The sequence below is a fragment of the Eumetopias jubatus genome, unplaced genomic scaffold (genome assembly GCF_037043125.1).
Source record: "Eumetopias jubatus isolate StellerSeaLion01/CBP00866 unplaced genomic scaffold, mEumJub1_p1.0 scaffold_9, whole genome shotgun sequence".
Lineage (NCBI taxonomy): Eukaryota > Metazoa > Chordata > Mammalia > Carnivora > Otariidae > Eumetopias > Eumetopias jubatus.
Window position 1 is genome coordinate 74,878,177 of NW_028274815.1, and position 23,337 is coordinate 74,901,513.

The window sequence follows — 23,337 nt, forward strand, 5'->3', positions numbered from 1 at the left end:
CAGTCCTTAAGTGTCTGCCTTCGGCTCAGGTCATGATCCCAGGGTCCTGGGATCGAACCCCACATCGGGCTCCCTGCTCATCAGGAAGCCTGCTTCTCCCTCTCCCACTCCCCCTGCTTGTGTTCCTTCTCTCACTTTGTCTTTCTCTGTCAAATAAATAAATAAGATCTTTTTAAAAAATGTATAAAAAGCTTTAAAAAATAAAATAAAATGATTAAAATTGTAAATTTTATGTTTTATGTATATCTTACCACAATAAAAAAGTATAAAAAGAAAAAATTACAAGGCACACAAAGAAGCAAGAAATGATAGCCTAAACACAGGGAAAAAAGCAATTAATAGAAATTGTCCCTGAAAAAAAAAACCCCAGTCATTGACTTTGCTAGACAAAGACTTTAAGTCATCTAATTTAAATATGATCAAGGCAGTCAAGGAAGCCAAGCCTAAAGAACTAAAGAGAAGCACCTGGCTGGCTCAGTTGGTAGAGCATGCCACTCTTGATCTTGGGGTTGTGAGTTTGAGCCCCACACTGGGTATAGAGATTACTTTTTAAAAAATAATTAAATAAATATGTTTGTTAAAAAAAGAACTAAAGAAAAGCATGAGAACAATAGCTCACCAAGTAGAGGTACCAATAAAGAAATTAGAACCATAAAAAGTAAACAAATAGAAATTCTGGAGTTGCAAATGAGAGTAACTGAAATGTAAACATCACCAGAGGGACTCAACATGCATTTTGAGCTGGCAGAAGAAAGCTTAGCCAACTCAAATGTAGGTTAATTGAAGTTATCCAGTCTGAGGAACAGAAAGAAGGAAAAATGAAGAAAAATGAACAAAGCCCATGAGCCAGAAGACCATACGATGACATATTCATAGCACTGAAAGTAAAAACTGTCAACCAAGATTCTATATCCGGCAAAACATCTCCTCAAAATGTTACCCAGCGGCGTTGAAAACAGGTCCACACAAAAACCTGCATGCAGATGTTTATAGCTGCTTTATTCATAATTGCCCAAATAAGTTATTCCAAAACCTAAAAGCAACCAACATACCCTTCAGTAGGTGAATGAGTAAGTAGGGGGATGAATAATGGTGGATACATGTCTTTATAAATTTGTCCAAACCCACGGAATGTATGACATCAGGCGTGAACCCTGAAGTAAACCATGGACTTCTGTGATTATGATGTATCAGTGTAGGTCCATCTTTTGTAACAAAAGTACAACTCTGGGGAGCCTGGGTGGCTCAGTTGGTTAAGCGACTGCCTTCAGCTCAGGCCATGCTCCTGGAGTCCCGGGATCGAGTCCCACATCGGGCTCCCTGCTCAGCAGGGAGTCTGCTTCTCCCTCTGACCCTCTTCCCTCTCGTGCTCTGTATCTCTCATTCTCTCTCTCAAATAAATAAATAAAATCTTAAAAAAAAAAAAAGTACAACTCTGGTGACAAGGAGGGAAGGCTCTACCTGTGTGGGAGCAGGGAATGCATGGGAAATCTCCGTACCATCCTCTCAATTTTGCTATGAACCTAAAACTGCTCTAAAATAATAGTCCTCTTAAAAAGAAAGTCAAAGCAAGAAGAAGGAGAAATTAAGACATTTCCAGAGATAGTGAGTCTTGCTTTCTGCCAATATCCTTAGGTACTACCTAAAGAGCCTCTGCTTTGCAATGAATACTAGGTTACAAAACCATGACCCTCTACCAGGGTGGAAAGAGGCACTGGGCCTCGGTTTCATCACAGCCCTGAGCTACCAGTTAATACTCAGCATGCCTCATTATGAAAAACTCTATCATCTATCTCTCCTTCTTTCCAGTTGAGAAACTTAAGGTGCAGAGAGTGGTGGGATGGACTATCTTCCTTCATCTTCTCTTCCAATGTGATGACTGACATCTGAAGCTAGAGGCTACGAGGAGGAAGAATTAGGGCTTCGAAAGAAAGATATGCGGTAAAAAGATGGAAGGGCCCATTATACCGGGGAGGGAAATAAATAAAATAGCAGAGAGGAGAAACAGGCCTTCTCAGGTAAAGGACAAATCCTTGCATCTGGCCCCTTCTCCAACCAAAGGGAGGCATGGCATCTATTGACATCAAAAATCTTCTGATTTTGGAGGCAACATATTCCTCATCTGGGTGTGTTACTCTGGCCCATTTACTGAGTGACCAAAAAAGATTCTAGTTTTGAGTGGGGCTCAGAACAGGAGAAGGCTCTGCAACAGGTCCAAACTGCCATGTAAGCTGTTCTGACACATGCTACGTGATCCAGGAGATCTAATGGTGCAGGAAGTGTCAATGGCAGACAAGGATGATGTCTGGGACCTTTGGCAAGCTCCTAGAGGAAAACGGCAGCAGAGGACTTTAGGTGTTTGGAGTGAAGCCCTGCCATCCTCTGCAAATAACTCCTCTCCTTTTAAGAAACAGCTTTGGGGGGGTGGGGTGCCTGGGTGGCTCAGTGATTAAGCGTCTACCTTCCGCTCGGGTCATGGTCCCAGGGTCCTGGGATTGAGCCCCGCGTCCAGCTCCCTGCTCAGCGGGAAGCCTGCCTCTCCTTCTCCCACTCCCCCTGCTTGTGTTCCCTCTCTCACTATCTCTCTCTGTCAAATAAATAAATAAAATCTTAAAAAAAAAAAAAAGAAAAGAAAGAAAGGTGGAATGGTCTTTTGAAGATTTAGTTAAAGCACCAGTTAGGTGATAATACCTTGCACGGCTGGGGTGAGGGTCTCCAGAAAACTGTACATGCTCTGAATTAGCTTCCAATAAATATATGGTGCTGTTTCTCCCATCGTCAGAATTCAAAGATCCAGGAATCAAGAGGTAGAAATGGAAGGGGCACCACTCCTTATTATCCCTAGTGACCCAGAGCACAGATTTTGCTCCCTGTTCCCATGACAATATGCTCTGCTGGCCTAGAGGTCTTAGTTCCAGAAGGAGAAATGCTTCCACCAGGAGACACAGTGATGATTCCATTGAACCAGAGGTTTAGACTGCCACCTGCCCACTGTGGGCATCTCACGCTTCTGAATCAACAGGCAGAGAAGGACATTACAGTGCTGGCTAGGTGATTTGCGCTGACCACCAAGGGGGAGCGGGACTGTACTCCACAATGGAGATAGGAGAGACTATGTCTGGAAAAAAAATACAGAAGGAATCATTTTTCACACTCGTTCGTACTTTGTATGCCTGGCAGGCTAATTAGTATCCTTTTCTTTCTGGTAACGGACTCTACTATCTCACCTCGGCACACAGTGCTCTTGGCCCCCTTTAGTCGGTCTCCACATTTCCCGTAATAATAGAACCTTCAATTTGTAGCTGGGCACGTGGCAGCCCAGAATAAAGACGACATTTCCCAGGCTGCCTTGCAGTACGTGTACCACATAACTAAGTTTTGACTAATGGATACAATTGGAAGTGTTCTTAAAAGAAGAGGATTCTTTCCTTCTCCCTCCTTCCTGCTGACGGGGATATAGATGTGATGATGGAGCTTCCACAGCCACCTTGGACCATGAGACAGGCTGCTGAAGTCGGTGGAAAAGCCAAGCAAAAGGGATACCTGGGTGGCTCAGTCAGTTAAGCATCTGCCTTCAGCTCAGGTCATGATCCCAGGGTCCTGGGATCGAGTCCCATGTTAGGCTCCTTGCTCAGCGGGAAGCCTGCTTCTCCCTCTCCCTCTGCCTGCCACTCCCCCTGCTTGTGCTCTCTGACAAATAAATAAATAAAATCTTAAAAAAAAAAAAAGCCAAGCAAAAGGAGCCTGAATTTTATATGAATTTTATATGTAGCTACTCCAGCCCTAGACTTCCTGCTCTTGACTTTATTAATATAAAAGAAAAATAAACGTCTCTTTTATTTAAAGCCCTTGGGTTTTCTGGCACATGCGGTTGTATCTAACTAATTTTAATTACCTTTCCAAATTCAGAGTAAAATCTTCCTGCCTGGAATCTACACTATGGCCCTTTTATGTATGTAACTTGCATTTATCTTCTCAACATTTCTCTGACATGTAGCATTAAGTCTGACCATTCCTAGTTCACAAAGGTACAGTAAACTCACATACTTCCATTTACAGTGTTGCCCAGGCCAATGAAATCAGCTGAGCTGAGAAGTTGTACCTCCTAGTTCCCCAGTGCAGGCCGATCCCACCAGGGGGTACCGTGAAAAGATACATTACGGCCTAGCCCGGGCACCCGAATGCAGAAGTTCCCCATGCTTGCTTTCGGCAGCACATATGCTAATGTTGAAATGATGCAGACAAAGTTCTCAGCCACTCAGATCCCTAGATAAATTTGTCTGGCCTCAGGAAGCTACCAGAGATGTTGCAGGCTTTTCTCAGGCTGGCCATCTCAGGAAGAGTCCAGAGGCAGAGAGGGAAAAGTCTGGAAGTGTTTCATAGTAGCTCTGTAGGGTAATGAGCTAGTGGAAGCCAGAGAGAATCGACTTTATCCCTTTCCCAGCCTATAGGATCAGTACCCAAAGTATTTTATGTCATTCGTAGAAATGCTCTGGGGGATCATGGTGCAGTCTCTCGATACACAGGTGACACTCTGCTCTGCTAGGGGGTGAAGGACTAAGAGAACACATTCAGGAAGATCTCACAAAGTCACATGTGTGGGCAGAGCAATGACAGGGAAACTGAGGCAAGCAACTAACTGCCTGGAGGTAAATAACCTAAATTTGTGGGCTGGGGAGCTGAAGGTGAAGGCACAGGGTTTATTGGCAATTACTCGTCAGAGACCTTAACCAATGAATGGGCCAGTGCAGCCAAGAAGTTCAATGCAGTTCAGTTGCCCAGTATCAGTCAAGAGTCTACGATGTGCCAGGCAACATACCCAGTGCTAGTTTGCAAACACATGCAAGATGTGCGCCATGGTCTAGTTCCTAGTGTCACCAGGAAGTGATCTAGAAATATTCTCCTTCCCTGATTTCTGGGACATAGTTCTGCTTGTATTATTGGTTTAGTTTTCTAAAGATTATTTGCAAAATTCTTTTGTGCCTCTTAACCATTTGGGGATGGACAATAATTTTTATTATTTTTTTTAAGATTCGTTTATTTATTTGAGAGAGAGTGAGTGAGTGGAAGGAGGAGCAGAGGGAGAGAATCCTCAAGCAGATTCCCCACTAAGCACAGAGCCCGATGCGGGGCTCAGTCTCACAACCCACGAGATCATGACCTGAACTGAAACCAAGAGTCAGATGCTTAACCGACTGAGTCACCCAGGCGCACCTGGATAATGTTTTTTAAACCAGATATGATCATCCGGGCATTCAAGCACTGCTGTTACACAAGGAATACAAATGATTGAGGGCCTTTTATGCCTTTTGGGGAACATCCAATCTTCTCTTGGAGTTTCTTATATACAGCAGGTAACATATTTTCACCTGGAACTTGACCTAAAGATAGGGTACCAGCCTCAATCTATATGGAATATTAGTAAAGCTTCATTTTAAATTTTATAGATAAAATTAAAATATGAAAGTTATTTTCTTGTCTCACCCCAAACAAAGGGTCATTTTGTGGACTGGGTCCTAGATCTAAGGTGTTTAGGGAGGCTGATTTGAAACTGGAAAAAGAGGTTTTAGATAGAGAAGGACTACATTTAGTGAGCACAGAGCCAGAGGCAGATACAGAAAAGGTAATTTCAATTCAGTAAGTGTGGTAGTTTCAAAACACTGTGGCAGATTTTTTACATCTCTTCCATCAGGAGGCAGAAATCCTTCCCCTAGAACCCCGGGCAAGCCTCTGACTACTTTGACCAACCAGATATGGTAGAAAGGGCATTCTGTGATTTCCGAGGTCAATAAGGCAAGGCCGTGAAGCTTCTACCTTGATCACTGAGCACTCACTTCTGGAGCTCTGAGCCTTCACTTAAGAAACCCAGCCACCCTGGGGCCACATGCTACAGGACACGGAGGCTTTCCGGTTGACAGGCTCAGCCCAGCCCAGCCTTCCAGCCATCCCTGCCAAAGAGCCAGACATATAAGAGAAGCTGACCCAGACCCTCCAGACCAGTTCATCAGCCAACTAAATGCTACTGCTTGACCTCTGTCAATGCCACACGGAACCAGAAGAATCAGCCAGGCAAGTGAAGTCCTTACACACAAGCTTGTGAGTTACAAGAACATGAAATATGGTTGTTTTAAATCATTAGATTTAGAGGTAGCTTCATGTGACAGAGGGTAACCAGGCAATAAGGAAAGTGTTACTCAAAAATCAGAGCTACCAAACAGTGGGACAGACTGCCTTCGGAGGGAATGCTTGTCGGCAGTATTCGGTAAGGGCTGGACAGATGGTGGCCAACGGTGGGATTGGGAGGTGGCTGTGTTGTCGTGGGAGTACTGATGTCAGGTGACCCTACTAGATCCTGCCCCTAAGTAGCTGTGAGGCCGGGGGTAAGTCACTTTACTATGCATCTCACAGGACTGGACAAGGCATTGAAATGGATGTGAACACCGTCTGCAAACTTCGAAGGACACTGCTTCCCCCCACTGTCTTATTGCAGGAGGGAATCCTGCATTGGGTGAGCAATTGGATTAGGCGAATTAACTCTGAGATTCTATAAAAAGAGAAGCAGTCCTACTTCATGCAGTAAGGCATAAACACGTGTAAAAATATATGCTCCCATGTATGATCTATAGGTCAAGATTTCATCTTCTCAAAGACTGCTCAGTGAAAGACAGTGTTCTTGCTGTTTCCCCAGCCTCTGTGATGTGTCACCCTGGCAAGGGATCTCTTTATTAAGTAGAATATATAAGTAGATTTTAGAAGCTCTAGAAACAGATGGCAAATCTCTCTAGAAGGATGCTGGGGGTGTTTGGGGAAAGCCCCCAGAATTTGAGGGTGGTAGCATAATTATGCCTTGCTCAAATCCCTCCAGTGCCCTCAGTCTGGAAGGCCAATCAGTAAGTATTTCCGACAAGTGTGTTTATGATGCTCAGTTAAAGAATCAGAAATATTGCGGGTTTGGGAGGAGAGTGGGATGAAGAAGGTTCATTGGAGTTAGTTTGCAAAGCCCCAAATATGGAAAAGGGGAGTCCCAGGTGGTGATTCACATCCCAGGCTTGCAAACTCAGAGCCGCCATCCCTGGCACTCGAGGCTTGAAGGTAAAGTTATGGCGCCACCTGCTGGAGAAACAGAGGCTAGATTCCCTCCACGAGCCGGTTCTGCTTCTCCTTAACAGCCCTGGAGCTCAACCCTCCAGGGACCCAACACCTGCAGGAGAGCCCCATCCCAGCCAGATGGGAAACCACTATCCTGCTTATCAATATGCCTTCAGCTTTCCAAAGCCTGTGCTTTTTGGGTTGGAGAATCGGAATGTGATAAGCCTAGCAGTCTTTCCCAAAGCAGACTGGGATAGGATGAACATGCTCTGAGTCCCTTAAAAAAGGCAGGGCCAGAGGAGAGATGGGGTGCCCTGAGATTGCCCTGCCTGAAAATCAGCAGCTCCTCCCCCACCCCACCCCCGCCAGCCCACCAGAGCTTTCTGGAAGGGTGCTGCTGTGGATCTGAGGGAAGAGGCACAGGCAGGTAAGAGAAGGCACACATTTCCTGGCACACGAATGAGCCCACAGAGATCCAAAGCCCATCCCATTCCCAAAGCCCTGAATTTGCCAGGGCCCCTTTCTGTGTGGACTGGCTTTAAAAGGCTCTGTAATAACCCAAGAATGGCCAGTAGATGCGTTAAAAATGGCTTCCTCCTTTAGGGATCGTTTGAAAGCTATTAAGGATATCTGATTATTCCCTAGTGCTAATAAAGGTGCTAATAAGCCAGGCAAGTTTTCTCACTTTTATGGAGATAATTAGAAGGCAATTATTTTTTAGGTACATAAACGAGTGAAGGCCTCGCTCCCATCTCTACAGCTGGGTTTTGTTCTGCCCTTTGTCACCGAAGCTGCTTTGTAGCACTTCATTATGCATGAGCAAGAATCCTGGGTTTTCAGACTCCATACCACCAGTGCACCTCAATAAAGCGTTAGTCTGAAGGAAGCAGAGAGAAAACAGAGGCAATCTCTCTTTCTCTAGGACTTTGGGGGTAAATGCATTCTCCTTCAGAAACTGGGTCGCATGTAGCTCTCAGACAGGGGTTCTCAAACTGGGGCACACATCCGAACCACCTGGAGGCTTGCTCAAACACTGGACCCACCCTGGAGGTTTTGACTCACTGCATCTGGGGAAGGGGGTGAGGATTTACATTTCCGGTGGAAAACACTGCTCATTTCCAGTGGAACAGGCGGTTCTAACTTGAAGTCCACAGATACCCTCCCTGACTCCCTCCCTGCCAAGAGATTAACAGGTAGGATTCAAAGGGCTACTTGACTTTGGGCGGGGGGAGGGGGTGGCGGGGGGGGGGGTGATGTCTTTGTCTTCATTAACTTCTACCTGAAATTTAGCTGTTTCTTAAATTACGAATGCAGGCAATCAACCACAGCAGTCTTAGTGGTGATAACAGATATGCTCCAATCCTGTTACAGCCTTAGCGGATATCTGCAAATATCATCTGTGTGCATCCCTGCTCCAATGGTTATTTGTCCTGCCAGTAGATTTTATTACATAATCCATTATTGGAGAAGCACATATATTACTATGTCACTACTTTAAAAAAATATTTTGATAACTGTATTTCAAAATGAGTGGTTTCCTTTGAGGTCCTCAGTACTTTCTTTTATGCATCTGAAAATGTTATTCAGGCGGCCCAGGGAGGAGAAGAAAGGGAGGCGGGGCCCATAGGGCGCGCGCGCGCGCGCGCACACACACACACACACACACAAAGTAAAAACCTTGTTCTCGCCGTGTGAAATGGATCCTCAAGAATTCAGAGCTTCCTTCAAGGGAAAAGTTTGAAAGAAGTGATGTTGGTGTTTGTATGGGCAAGGAGGTGGGTGTGGATGGGGAGGTGGCCTAGAGTCCCCAAGGGCAAGGAGAAGTTGGCAGGTTGTTAGCTGGGAAAGCAAACTTCTCTTAGCAAATCTTCCCTAGAATTCAAACCTTTCCAGCATATTTCTTAGCCAGAAGTAGTCTGGGACTCGCTTTCATTTTTTTTTCAATAAAGATTTTTATTTATTTATTTATTTGCTAGAGAGAGAGAACGAGAACACGAGTGGGGGGGGAGCAGAGGGAGAGGGTGAAGCAGGCTCCCCGCTGAGCAAGGAGCCCAATGCAGGACTCGATCCCAGGACCCTGGGATCATGACCTGAGCCTAAGGCAGACGCTTAACCGACTGAGCCACCCAGGCGCCCGTCTTTCATTTTTTTTCTTCCTCTCTCCCTTGTGTGTTGAGACAAATCTCCCAAACTTGTGGTTTTGAGTACAGCCCCCCTACTTCTGCATCATCCCCCTTCTCAAACCACCCACTCTTTCTGGCTCCAGAGAAACACACTGAAGCTTTGTTCAAGAACTGGAAGGAACTGGGAACATTAATATCTCAAAGTCCTGCATTCAGACAATTTAATCCTTTTAGCTGCTCTGTGTCCTTAGGCAAGTCCCCTATCTTTTCTGGGCCTGGGACCAACACATCTGGTGAAGTCCGGAGAGATGGGTGCTCCATTTTCCTGAGTGTTCTAGAAGGGGAGGGTGGAGGGTTTTTGTAAAGTTTGAGAGAAAGTTGGCTGTTGCCCCACCCAGGACTCACAGAGCTCTTACGCAGCCTCTTTCCCATCCATCCATCCGTCCCTGACGCCTACCTTTAAAAGAAACAGAGAACATGACCCCTAGGCCTTCAGTATGGGAGAGACAGACTTATACACAAAAATGAAAGCATGTTGGGCTAAGTGCTGTCCAGGACATCTGTAAAAACACTCCAGGTGCAGGTGAGCAAGTGACTAATTCTTCCTAGAGCGGGACAACTGGGCTGAGACATGGATCGCACCTGGCTGCACGTGGTGGGCTGAAGGAAAGGAGATGGGGGGTGACATATTGGGGGATGGTGTTCCACTCACCAAATTGGGGCGTTTAGGAGAAGTAGGTTTGCAGTGAAGGATGAGAGGAAAAATAAAATAATAAATAAATAATAATGCACGTGTGTAAAGGCATGCCAGGTATTGGAAATCAGAAGTCAGAGCTGAACCCCAGCTCCACCCAAGGCACTCCTGAGGGAAGAGACAAGGCAATACTTATGACTGTTATTTATTGAGCACCTACTAAGTGCTAAGAGCTTGCTCAGTGTTTTGCTTTTCATTTAGCCCTCATGACAAACCCACAGGGTGGGTATCATTGCTCTCATTCTCCAGAGAGGAATCTGAAGCTGCAGGGGGCTGCACACCGAGCCTCTGATCACCTCCACTATGTGCCCAAGCCCTGGTGTGGTGCCTGGCAGACCCCTCAGAAGATTCCTTTAACTCCAGCTACTGGCCATGGGGCCAACAACCACCCTGGGCTGAATGGCCCCTTTGCGGTCCCCTCCCAAACTGGCTTGAGCTCCAGGGGCTCCATCAGCTCCATCAGCATCATCTAGTAAGAAAGAGTCAAAGGCAACCGTAGGAGAGTCTCAGGCTGGGGAATAAGGAGGGCAGGCCGGCAGGCTGGCGCTCCAAGCCCACAGCCACCTCAGGTAGCCAAGTTGGTGGGAGCTGCCAACAAGCAGGGCGGGAAGGAGGGGAGGCAGCCAGGGAGAACTAGAGGAGGCCTGTAGCCCACTGGAGCCGACCTGGCAACTCTGACCCCGATTCAGCTTTTTCAGGCCCTCTTCTTACTCAACTGGAGAATTACATGTCCTCCCCGGACCCCAACTCTTTAGTGAGGGGGGTGGGAAGGAGGTGGAGGGCAGGGGAGCAGAGAGGAGCCTCCACATCCTCTCCTTCTGCCTTTCTCCTATTGACTCGGTGGGTTCAGTCGGTAGCCAAGGCCAAGAGGCTAACATCCACCCCACCTCCGCACCCAGGCAGGACTCCTTCAGTGGGTGTGCAGAACTTACATCGGACTCGGTCTGAGCTCCCCTGGCCCCACACCAGGTCAGGGGGACAAGCCCCAGCCATGCTAGAAAACGGAGCTGAATGCCAGACATCAAACATGACAGCTGGCTCCGGGGTCCCTGAGGGGCCCGACCGAGGAGCTATGGCCCCAAGGGCCTGGGAGACAGGCTAGGCCAGGGCTGAGGGCTGCTGAGGTGCGCACAAGCCAGGGTCCCCACAGCCGGTAGCTTCTCTGAAGCGCTGCGAGTCCCCCTTCCCGCACCCCCGCTCAGAAAGCCCCTTGGGCAACTCTGAGTTTATAAGGACCGCCTTCTCTGTCCCCCTTGCCCCCCACTGCTGTTGGGGGGATCGGGGAGCTGCAGCTGCTCTCATTGCCACCGCCATTCGAAAAGTGAGCTTGCAGCAGCTCGTGCTCGCCCCAGATTTCCGTCAGGAGTCCTAACACCTTAACTTCTCCCAGCCTCAGTTTCCCCATCTGTGAAGCAGGACGAAGATCAAAGGGGTTAATACCAGTCAAGAGCCCAGCCGAGATGGAGCCTGGCTCAACAGTAGGTGGCGCTCGGCAGCCACGGTGTCGTCCCAGTCCTCCCCCACCCTCCCTCAGCACTACACTTGCCCCCCCACCCCCACCCCCCGGGGACTAGGAGCGGAGCCCCAGCCCAAGCAAACCGGGCCCCCGAGGCTGCTGCTGGGCTGGGGGCCAATGGTCAGGTCTGGGCACGGAAGTTCTAAAACAAAGAGTTTCAAAAGCCAGGATGTTCACCTTCAGGGTGACTGGGTACTGGCCTCCAATATTTAAAGGGTGCTGCCCTTGGAGAAAAGGAAGCTGCCTCATCCTGAGGAGTCCCAAGGGGTAGCTAGTGGACCCCTTGGAGGGTGCTAAGGGGGGGAGAGCGTGGTTGACTCGGGAAGGAAGAGCTCTTCAGAGGTGGGTCCAGGGATGCTGCGGGCTGGCTCCCGTGGTGGTGCATGCTCAGTGCTTGAGATGTTCACGCAGAGGCTGGTGAGGTCAAGAGGCTTTGGGCTGGGAGAAGGAATGGAGTAAGGGACCTTATACCTCCTCTAGTCTGGATCTTCTGAGTCTGCTAAAATACGTGGCTGCTAAGGGGCACGACATGAGAAAGACTTCATCCCAAATCTCTCTGTGTCCATTGCTGATGCCTGCGATTCCTTCCCTGCAGATTCGTCACTTAGGGCTAAGGCACCGTCCCTTACAAAATGCCAGACCCCCTGGCTGTTGTCACGGTGATTCATCAGAGCCCTGGGGACGGTTCTGATGGGGGAGGTAGGAAGATGAGGGTGGGACACACTTGTATTATGTCAACCCTTGTTTTTCTTGTTTTGTTTTGTTTTTAAGATTTTATTTATTTATTTATTTATTTATTTATTTATTTATTTGACAGAAAGACACAGCAAGAGAGGGAACACAAGCAGGGGGAGTGGGAGAGGGACAAGCAGGCTTCCCGCCGAGCAGGGAGCCCGATGCAGGGCTCAGTCCCAGGACCCTAGGATCATGACCTGAGCCGAAGGCAGACACTCAACCACTGAGCCACCCCGGCGCCCTGTCAACCCTTGTTAAGGAGTAAAAAAGCCCTCTTGTGCTTTTAAAGAATATCAAGTATAAGCCCACGACTTGGGTGGCTATGCACACCGCATTTTCTTTCCCATTTTGATCAGTTTTCTTGATTCATGCTTTCAGTTCTTAATCAATTAAAAACAAGGCACGTATATTTAAATATATCTTCTTATTGCTCTATAAATGCAATAAGGAATGCCAATAAAACACCAAGGCAGTTACAAAAATGACAGCCCAACCTCAAACACAGTAGTTAACAGTCCAATCTAGAACAATAAGCCCACACAATGCGTGAAAGTACCACGTGTGAAAACATGCGGTGTGCATATCCACTCCTGCACCGGGCTTATACTTGATATTCTTTAAAAACATAATATGGCGCTTTAACTCCCTAGGAAGGATTGACATAATACAAAACGGTGCAAGTTATGGTGTCATTGGAGACCCAGGTTCTCACCCTGCCCTGGGGCAGTTCTCCACTTAATTGAAACATAGTGTGTGTTATGGGGGTGAAGGGAGAAGCTCTTTGGGCAACATGTAAATACACACTCTGGACTTGAACGGATGCTGTATGCCCCTGTTCATAGCAGCGTTATTCACAACAGCCAAAAGGTGGAAATGACTCAAGTGTTCGATGGATGAGTGGAGAAACAAAATGTGGTCTATGCACACGATGGAATATTATTCAGCCTTAAAAAGGAATGAAACTCTGATACATGTTACAACATGGATGACCTTGAACACATTATGCTCAGTGAACTAAGACAGACACAAAAGAACAAACACTGGAGGATTCCACTTACATGAGATACCTACAGCAGACCCTCGGGAGGTGGTGAGTTCCCCATCATCAGAGGTATTCGAAGATAAGATGTCCTCGGCCAATTTGTAGCCCTCTGTATGCTGAGCTTCTTGGTTAAGAAAGGGGGCAGGAGATCCCCAGAAGAGGAGGTTTTGTCTGAAGGAGTGGCTGCGGCTTTTTCACAGGAAGCCACTAATCCTCGCAGGGAGCGATCTGGCCCAGGGCACTAGATAATCCCAAACTGCCATTCTGGGGTTTACTTTCATCCCGGTGCCTGGCACGAGGGGCAGGGCAGCAGAGCCGTTTCAATGCTTCCTGGCAACGGTGAGGGGCAGGGGCAGACAGTCTGGCTTCCTGTGCCTTTGCCCTTAATTCTGGAGCAGGGAGGGGAGACAGCAGCAGGATGGCACAGAGAAGGAGGAAGTGTCACCTTCACCGTCTTAAGGACAGCTTCAGAGCCGCGGGTGGAAGGGGAGGACTCGGCTCCCAGGATATAGCAGGTACAGGGGTGCAGCCCATGACACAGATGGACGGTCCTGGGTGGCATGAGATGACAAGTTTTGCTTCCCGCAGCCTCCAACCTTTGGAAGGGGGGATGAACTCTACAGAGAGTGCTACATTTTTAGGGATTTTTTTGAGAGGACAATGGGTAGCCAAAGACTTGGATGATCGTCCGCGGTGAGCTTTAAGGTGGGGTTGGCAAGGGAATCTTTCTGAGCAGAGGGAATTTCCTGGCATTTTTCTACCAGCCCTCTGCCTGTCCCTCCTGGAAGCCCATCTGGCCTACAGAGCAAGCACCAAGTCAGCACTCCTGGGCGGGAAGGTGTGTGTATACCTGAGGGTCCCACATGGAGCCACACATCAGAATCACTTCCAAGGCATATTATAAATACTGACTCTTACCTGTTAAGATGCCTCTGAGAATTGTCTCTAGTCAAAACACGGGATTCCATAGCAAATGGATGAACTCAGGAATGAGAACCAGGAAGGGAAACTCCCTGCTGGAGTTTTTGCCTAAGAGGGTTAAGGATCGGGTGGCAGCGAGAGGATTCTGCATACCAGGTTCATGGGCATCCCACGTGGGACAGGTAGTGAGCACTGTGCTAGCTTCCAAGGAGATGGGGACGGGAGAGGTACAGCACATAGCTTCATGAAACAGTCAGCAAACTCTGATGACGCATCCCATTGTCTGGGTCCCCGAGATGGCCCCGTGAGCCCCCACTCCTGAGCCCAGCATACAACCACACAGCAGCCGAGCTCCAGGGGTGACCTCAGTGGGAGTCGATGAGTCTCCAGGGACCCTTCTCCATCCTCCCCCAGAACCTTAGCCCTGCATTCCTTCAGTGGCCCCTCCATGCCTGCACCAGTCTGGGCTTCTGTGGCTGAGTTCCTGGGCCAGCTGATGAGTATTTAGAGAACCCAGCAGGGGCTGTTTCCTCCCAGGGACAGGCCACCAGATGCAGGCAGCTTGCGAGATGTCACATCTGAGGATATGCAGGTCTGTCTTGTTAGCATCTCTGTGGCAGGCTTGCCAGAGGACCCGATCCCCAGGTCATAGGTGAAGGTCGAAAGGGGTCCAAAGAGTCATTTTGAGAGCCCGCACATGAAGCAGGATTCTGTTCTCTTCCCCACAGTGGGGAACGGCAAGGGGTTAGAGATAGTGGAAGAGCCCCATCCCTAAACCTGGGTCCCTTTTCTCAGAATTGCTTTAATCTGTTGGTTGTTTATCAACAACCCCTCTCCATCAGATCCTGATGGAGTGTAGATTCTTCTTAATGATGATCTGATTAACCAAGGGCTCATTCCTCTACCTGGCCTTCTACCTTCCTCTGGTTCTTCAGAACTCACATACTACTGCTCATACAAAATTCAGTTATCTCTCATTTGCTGAGTTCTTACTATGCGCCAACATCTGCTAAATCCTGCACGTGTGTTACCTGATGTTCATGCCGACAACCTCCTTCCTGGATACGCTTCTTTGATTTCCAGGACAACCCCTGTTGGTTTTCTACCTTCCCTGTTCTTACCTTCTCAGCCTCTTTGGCTGGTTCTTCCTCTTGTCCTTGACCCATAACAGGTGGAGTGCTTAGGGCAAGACATCTTGTTCCTTTCCTTTTCTCCATCTACTCTCTCCCTTGGTAAGGTCATCCACCCCAAGGCCTTAAACATCTATATAGAATATGCCAACAACTCCAACCCACCAAAACCATTCTTGAACTCCTACTTGCATATCCTACTGCCCACTCAACCTCTCTACCTGGAAGGTTCATAGACAGTCAGACTCAACATGTCTAAATTAACTCCTGATCACCCCCCTCCCTGCCCCAAACATGCCCTGCCTTTAGTCTTGTCAGTTTCAATGAATGGCACCTTCCACCTTCCAATTACTCAGAACCCTCCTAGAGCTCCCATTGCTCTCAAGAGCAAGCCGGTTCTCTACAACAGCTGTATCGCCTGGCAGGACAAATATGGCACCCAGGACCTTTATGGCACCCAGCCTCACTTCTGTGACCACCTCTCCAAATGCTCCCCGCTCAAATCACACTGGCCTCCTTGCTGGCCCTCAGACACAGCACACATGCCTCCAGGCCTCAATTCTAGCTCTTCTCTCTTCTTGGAACATGTTTCTTCCAGATGTTTACTTGACTCACCTCCTAAAGTCAGCTCACATCTCATTCTCTCTCTGAAGCCTAAGCTGACAACCCTGCTTTTGGCCATGCCTTGCCCCCACCACGTTCTTCCTGAGTCTCTTCCCTTGTTCTACTTTCTATTGTTCCCATAGCCCTGTTACCTTCAAACACACTATATATTTACTAATATATTATATTTATTTTTTTGGTCTATCTTTCTTAACATGAAGACACAGATCCTTGACTATCTTTGTCCTCTGATACAGCCCAAGTTCCTAGAACAATGCCTGCTGCATAGTATTTGCTCAATGAACACTGTGGAATAATTGACATAAGCTGAATCTCCTCCAGGCCAATTGGAAGAACTTCACAAGCTGCATAACCCATAATGTTACCAGTCTCACCTCATTTCCTGCTTAAAATATTTTGTCTATGGAATCTTTACGCATGTAATTTATGATTAGCTTGAATGTCTCCGCCATGGGGCATACTTGGAAAGTCCTGGGAAGTGTGAGATTCTAGTTTAAAATTCAGTCTCAAGTTTTTTATGAATATAAATAAACTTTGGAAATACTAACAAAATATGTATTTATTGTGACTTCGCAGTTTTCCTTTCATATTTTGGAGCCAGAAGGTATTCCTGAGATCTGAAACATTGTCACAAGTCCTAGGCCATGGGACCCTGGTCCGTGCAGAACAAACAGCCTGATGATGTTCGTGATGGAACCGAAGAGTGGGCCAGTCCTACCTGCTAAAGGGACAGCCATGTCACCTTGATTCTAGAGATGCCTGCAATCCTGAGCAACCTTCTGATATCCTAATAGCTCACTCTTCAGTCTCTGTGGGGCCCTCCAGGCAGCTTTCCTTCGGTTCTCTGAGGCCCAGAGTCACAGTCAAGACCCTTTTCATGTTCATTTCCACATGCATCTGCACTGTGAGTACTGGCTTCTGGCAAGAGCACATGACTCTCTACTCTGAGTCAAAAGAACCCCACCAACCCTCTCTCCACACTCCAGTTCCCATTTTCTCTGTCCTTTCTGCAGATTGGGTTGTTGGATGGACCCTGGTATCCCTCATTACCTTCTGACCTGGGATCCCTTTGAGCGCGGGATATGCACACAATGGGGAGAGCACACAAAAATGTACGTATGAGGCTCTGCAAAGTCACAGTTCAAAGAATCTTAGCGCTGGGGGCACCTGGCTGGCTCAGTCAGTAAAGCATGTGACTCTTGATCTAGGGGGTAGGAGTTCAAGCCCCATGTTGGGTGTAGAGATTACTTAAAAAAAAAAATAAAATCTTTATTTAAAAAAAAAGAATCTTTGTGTTTGTTCACTCTCCCGATCTTAAATAGCTTGGCATCCTAACAGCATTAGCCTGTCTCACGAAGTAAGGAAGTTGTTTCTTCCAACCCTTACCATGTGTTCTCATCCCCTGTCAGTGCTGCCCACACAGACTCATGCTGAGCCCCAGGCATGCTAGCGGCCCTCCAGTCTCCCATCTGGGTTCTCTAGGATGGTCTTTTGGCTGGGCCTCTGAGCTTGCACCTCTAATTTTTGGCTAATCTGCACTCACCCTGCAGCTGTCCTCAACCTCTTGGGAATCCTCCTGGTTTCTTTCCATTTCTTCTGCAATTTCAGATTCACAGGGCTGTGGACCAGCCACATCTCAGTAACTTTGCGGGCACAATTTTCCAACACCAGGATGCTCCCTTCCCTCTGGCTTCCAGGAAGCCCCCTCCTGCCCTCCGTCTGCTCCTTTTCTCTACCCCTTCTGCCCCTAACTCTTGACACTGGAGCTACATGCAACATGTGGTATAAAAGGAACGTGAGCCTTGGAAGTGAACAAATTCAGGTTCCAATTTTGAATGTGCCACTTATGATCTCAGTGATCTTGCATGGGTCACTGGCATGTCACTTAACCCTCTGACCTTCGTTTTCTTTTTCATTAGTTGGATAGGTTTAATAATAGTTATCTCAGAGGCTTTGTGAGAAATAATTGATAAAAAGTACCTTGGACAGTGCTCTGTGCAAAACAAGTGCTCACTTAAGGGGACTTAAGTCCCCTTGACTTTCTGCCCTCTGTCTAATATCTGCAGGTGCTTTTTTAAAAGGAAGAGGCTCGGCTTCAGTCTTAATTCTTCCAACTCAGGCTCACGTATGTCGTCCACAGCCAATGCGATTCCTTCTGCCTTCTGTCTTTCACCAGTCCTTCTTAGAGTCCTGCTTAGTTCCTCTGTAGGACAAAGCATAGGGGATGCTGGGGTAGACCCTTCTGGGATCAGCGTTCACCATGACCCCACAAATCTTCAAAATGCCCTGTTCTTTCTCCCCCTTACTAGCCCCATCGTCTATGGTCAAGGGAGGAAGAGGTGAGAGGCTGTGTCTTTCCCACAGTTGACAATAATTCTGAGTCTTAAGGACAGTGAGGTTAAAAATCACTCCTCCTTGACAGAAGTAAACACATGACATTCTTCTATTTACAAAGAAGGTCACCTCTTTATACTACTCGGGCAGCCCCCAAGATTCCTGCAGGGCCAGGCACTTTGCTGTCTCCCCGCAGGCCTTATATAGGCACAAATGCTTGCAAAGAACTTTGAGCAATGGCCTTGGCCTGTGACTCATTGGTTATCAGATTTCTGAGATGACATTGTGATGCCATTTAGCACTTGCATATCTGGTTCAGATGCTACTAGATATTTCCCACACACACACTGTCCCCTGTCCTGACTGAGGAAGAGGACCCCATTTCTGAAGCTGCTCCATCTCCAACTGGCTTGGGATATGGGCGGCCTTGTCTGCAAGCAGAGGTATAGATAATCTTGATGGGTACTCTGGCTTTTGCAGCCCATAACTCCAGTGACAGGCATTTTCTGCTGATGCTGCCGCCAAGGTGAAAACCTTTTTCCCACATAAAAAGTTACCATTGGCCTGGCTGCTGGCAGGGGAGCCAGGGGGAAGAAGATCTTAAGTTAGTCTTCAGTAGGTGCTCTAAGGTTTGAGACCAGCCCACAGTACCCTCCTTAGCAGAGTGAGTCCTGGGGGATGTAGGTTCTGAACCCACCCCACACCCCATGTCCTCCCCAACCCCATCCCTAGTTCTCTGTAGACAAATAAAATTAAACAGAACAGCCTCAAAATAAGAAGTTGCAAAAACACAGTGTGAGGGGAAATGAGGGAGGAGCAGTCCCTCATCTCTTTAGGGCTGGGGACAAAGAGGTCAAAGGTTCCATACTCCCTGAATCTTGTCAATCTCAGATCTCCTGGGGACCAGTTGGTTGAGATTTCCCACCGGCTCTCATGGGAACCACTAAATCTGAGATGACTGGTCTCAGGGCCCATGACAACCACCTCTACTTTCCACACCCTAATAACTTCTCAGGTCCTTTGAAACAATAGAACACTAATAGTTCTCAAGGTCCTTCCCTGTCAATAAATTCCATTTTATTCCAGGGACAGTGGGAGCATAAGAAAAGTATTTCTGCAGCAGTTATACACCTGCTATGGTCTGTGCATTCCCTTTCATGTCTAACCACCACCCCTGGGTCTTGCTGCAGGAGGGATGGTCTGCAGGCACTGAGCCACACCAGTGCAGGGGATGGAAATGATGTCCTCTGCCACCAAATGAGACAGCTCACATTTGACCTCGCTTTTCCCTGTCCATCGATGGGTGAAGCACATTGTAACAGGAAGGGTATCACTCTTGGATCCTTTGAGGTGACACCACCCCTGCTCTACCAACAAACCCAACACCTAGTCAATACCAAGCTCCTTAGAGTTTGCCCACGAGGTATGAATATTGGCGACTGAGGAATAAGAGAGGTAAAGGAGAAACTGAGGCAGGGGCAGAGGCCAGGCCAACGGGTGTCCCTGCTTCTGAGGCAGCTGGGGAGGAGGTATTCCATTTCCTGAGCTGCGCTTGTCCCATTTCAGTTTGAACAGATGGAAATATAGTTCAATGTTTCAACATCATTTGCCTTTCTCATGCTAAAATATTGATAAGTGCTGCCCAGGCTGATGCCCCGCAGTTGCGAGCAGTAACTGGAGCATGATGTGTACTGAAGTGAGACACGGCAAAGCCTTTAACGAGTGTTTAAAATTCCTGGAATAATGCTCAACGCTGGCTTAGCTCATTCGGCTCCTGAAAACCTGCCCCCCTCCCCACCGCCCCCGCCCCGGGGGCTGCCTCCTCAGCGACAGGAGGAGTGTGAGCCCGGGCCCGACCCCCTGCTGGTGGCACTTAGTGCGGCAGCTGCTCGTCTTCAGGATGGGAAACAAAGCAGGAGGCGCCTGCATCTGCCGCAGAGCTGGGGGGGGGGGGGGCGGGGCTGACACACTGGAGGGCAGACGGGGCGGCGGGGTGCTGGCTCTCCCGCCTGCAGGAGCTCAGGCCCCAGAAAGAGGGGGCACTGGGCAGGGCTCTCAAGAAAGGCAGGTGAGAGAAGGGCAGGAAGAGAGGAAAGAGGAAGATGAAGAGGGTGGGGACTGGGGAAAAGAAAAGAAGAAAGAGGGCGGAAGTAGGAGGCCTTTGCCAGGAGTACCTTGGGAAGAGCTCCCAGTCCCTGAAAGGAGAATTCAGCTCGTGCCCTGAGGAAAAGGAAAACGGTCTTAGCGAGTGGCACCCCCGGGTCCCGGGACACCCCTCTTCAAATTCCAGCCATGACAAAGACCCCCAGACCTACACGTGCGCCCCGCATGCCACGCCCAAGGTCTGGAACAATATGGACTGCTCAGATGAAGCTCACTCTGGATCTCGGTCTCCCCACATGGAGACAAGAGGTCTCACTTTGGAGGTCCCGGCCACATTAAATTTCTCCCACACTTTAAGCCTCTGGGTTTCAGATTCCTGGTTTTTTTTTTTTTTTTGAATAAAAAAACTCTTTATAGATCTTTGTGGGACTGTTCAGAAGAATGTTTTCCAAGAGGACTACCTGGATCCCCTCACAGGGAGAGGACATCTGCCTTCCTCGGGAGTGACCGAGTGAGAGCACCCAGGTGGGAGAGAGCAGGGCTGTGTTCCAGAAAGTGGTGGGCCACCCCCACCCCCCGGAAGGAATTCTGAGCTGGTGGTTGCATGGGACTCCAATCGGTGTAACTCAATGCCACCGACCGAAAACTGACAGAAATGATTGTAGGATGAATAATACTCACAGCTGGGGAGACAGAATAGGAAATCCACAATGAGTTGGAAAGCACGGTCTGACAATTATGCTCAACCTCTGCCTTCCATAAAATAAAACTCAACGGAGTCCTGTAAATATAACAATCCTGTCTTCTGAGACGGAAAAAAAAAAGGAACATGTGATCTGACATGCAGGGGGACATGTATGGGAACAAATAGAATGAGTATAAAACCGAAGGGGCAGGAAAGGAGAATGTAGGGCCCACAGCTATCGTGAATAGACGGGCTAGGGCCCCCTGAGGGGACAAATCCTAGTGGAGGAGAAACTGGAGCCGAGAAATGCTGTGGGCTCTGGGGAGATTGGCAACAGCCTGGTTCTCCTTCCAGAAGTCAGTCCCGCTGACCATGGAACACCTCGTCTGGTGGCCCACCACACACACACATCTGCTCATTCCGTGATGTTCCAGCTGCTGGCCCCGGTTCAGCAACCCTCTAGCCCTAAGCCCCTCAAAATGCCTGCCCATCACCCAAAGTAACGTCCATGTGGGCTGTTTCTGGGGCTGGCCCCGTTGCTCTGGGCTTAAGCCCTGCCAGTGGGTCTGTCCCTCTGGGAACGGGGCTCTGGGACTGTTTTCCCAGTCCTGCCCTATTTTCGTGGGCACAGGAGGGCTATGGGCGTGGCCAAAGTGACACGGTGATGACCCAACAGGATGCCGACCTCCAAGGGGCATGCGCGCAGTTGGCCTGGGCACTGTGGCGGGGTAGGAAGGCAGATGGAATGGGGAGTCCCAGGGTGGCTGGAGTGAAAGGAGCAACAGTGGGGCAAGGGCCAGACAACAACTCTAAGCTTTGTGAGACGCTTCCAACTCAGCATCCAATCCGATCAGCACAACCTCTGGCAGATACTGTTATCACCCCATGTACAGAGGAGAAAGGCAAGAGCTTATGGTGCAATGACATGACTAAGGTCACAAGGCCCCAATTTTCCACTGATGCAATGTCACCTCCTTAAGGAATTGCAAACCCCATGATGCCCCCTTGGGTAGAAATCACGTGAAGGTCTCGTTAAATGCAGGTTGGGTTTGAATCTAGGACTACAGTCCGCAGAAGTTCCCGGGTGATGTCAATGCCATGCAGACCTCACACACATACACTCAGTGGCTAGGTCCCGGAGCAGTGTTTTCCCATCTCATTTGTTCATAAGAATCACCTGGAATACCTGGAGATTCTGATTTGATAAGGACTCAGGATTGTGACTGCTTGACAAGAGCCTCAGGTGCCCCTAAGGGTCAGAAGAGTTTGGGAAATGCTGCCCCAGAAGTGTGGGAAAGATGTGGCCACAGCTGGGAGGCTTTGACAGGGTACCAGAGGCAGGGTCTTCTTCACTGGGCTCCCAGGTTTACCAGATGCCCTTTCTTTTGCAGGAGAATGCCTGCCTTGACTTTTGCATTGCTTTGGTGTTCAGTCTTGGGTAAGCTCCTTTCTATCTCTCTGCTTCTGCTTTGTCATCTGTAATATGGGAACACATAGCCAAAGCCTGGGGCACGTGGCCAACAAAATGGAGGGAGGCACCAAGGGAAGGGGGATGCTGGAGGAGGCGTCAGGGGCGAGGCAGTGCCCATCTTGCAAGGAGGAGAGAGGTGGATGGAGAGGAAAAACAGCAGAAAGGGCAAGGAGAGAAAACCATAGTGCTGGGTGCAGAAGAGCGCAGGTGGGCCAGGTAGTTCGGTGCGAATCACCTCCAGACCACTCTCCTTCCCAGCGCCCACTGCAGCCTCATACAAGCCTAGTTTCACGGCCTGTCCAGGGATGCCCGCCCTGCTCTCTCTCACCCTGCTCTGTCAGCACTTCCCAGCAAGCTGGTTGCTGACCCCAGAGAATCCTCCTGTTGGCTCCAGACTATCCTGCCCCGCCCAGGCAGTCCTCACCTCCACTCTTTTTGGGGGGTATCTCCAGGTTCAGCATGTGCTACCTGGGTCACCTATTGGTTTCTCTAGATGAATTCTGTGGCCCACAGGTAATACCTGGGTTCCCAGTCCGTGGCCCTGAGCTGGTGCTTATCACTCACTCACTCACTCATTGATTGAACAAATACGTGCCAGGCTTTTGTGTTAGGTACTGTAGGCAATCCAAAGGGGCATTCAATACAGCCCTGCCCCCCAGTCTAGTTGGGGAACTAAGCCCTGCACCCAAATCCCTGTAAGGCCAGGGAGAATGTGGCTGTGACTCCTTGGTGGCCAAGGTATCTCAGTGAGGGCACTGGGTTTATCTAGCACCTTCTGTACCATGTATAACTCCACAGCCTGAGTGAGTC

At 48.7% G+C, this 23,337-nt stretch overlaps 1 protein-coding gene across 1 annotated transcript in view; it reads right to left on the bottom strand.

Annotated features, from left to right (window-relative positions):
- Positions 1–13,726: 13,726 nt before the first annotated feature.
- The window catches only part of SIX3 (SIX homeobox 3), a 35,945-nt gene continuing 26,334 nt past the window's right edge, over positions 13,727–23,337 (bottom strand). The window contains exon 4 of the mRNA XM_028103756.2: positions 13,727–13,855. Coding sequence (XP_027959557.2) covers positions 13,727–13,855 — 129 coding nt within the window. The remainder of the gene's footprint in view (positions 13,856–23,337) is intronic.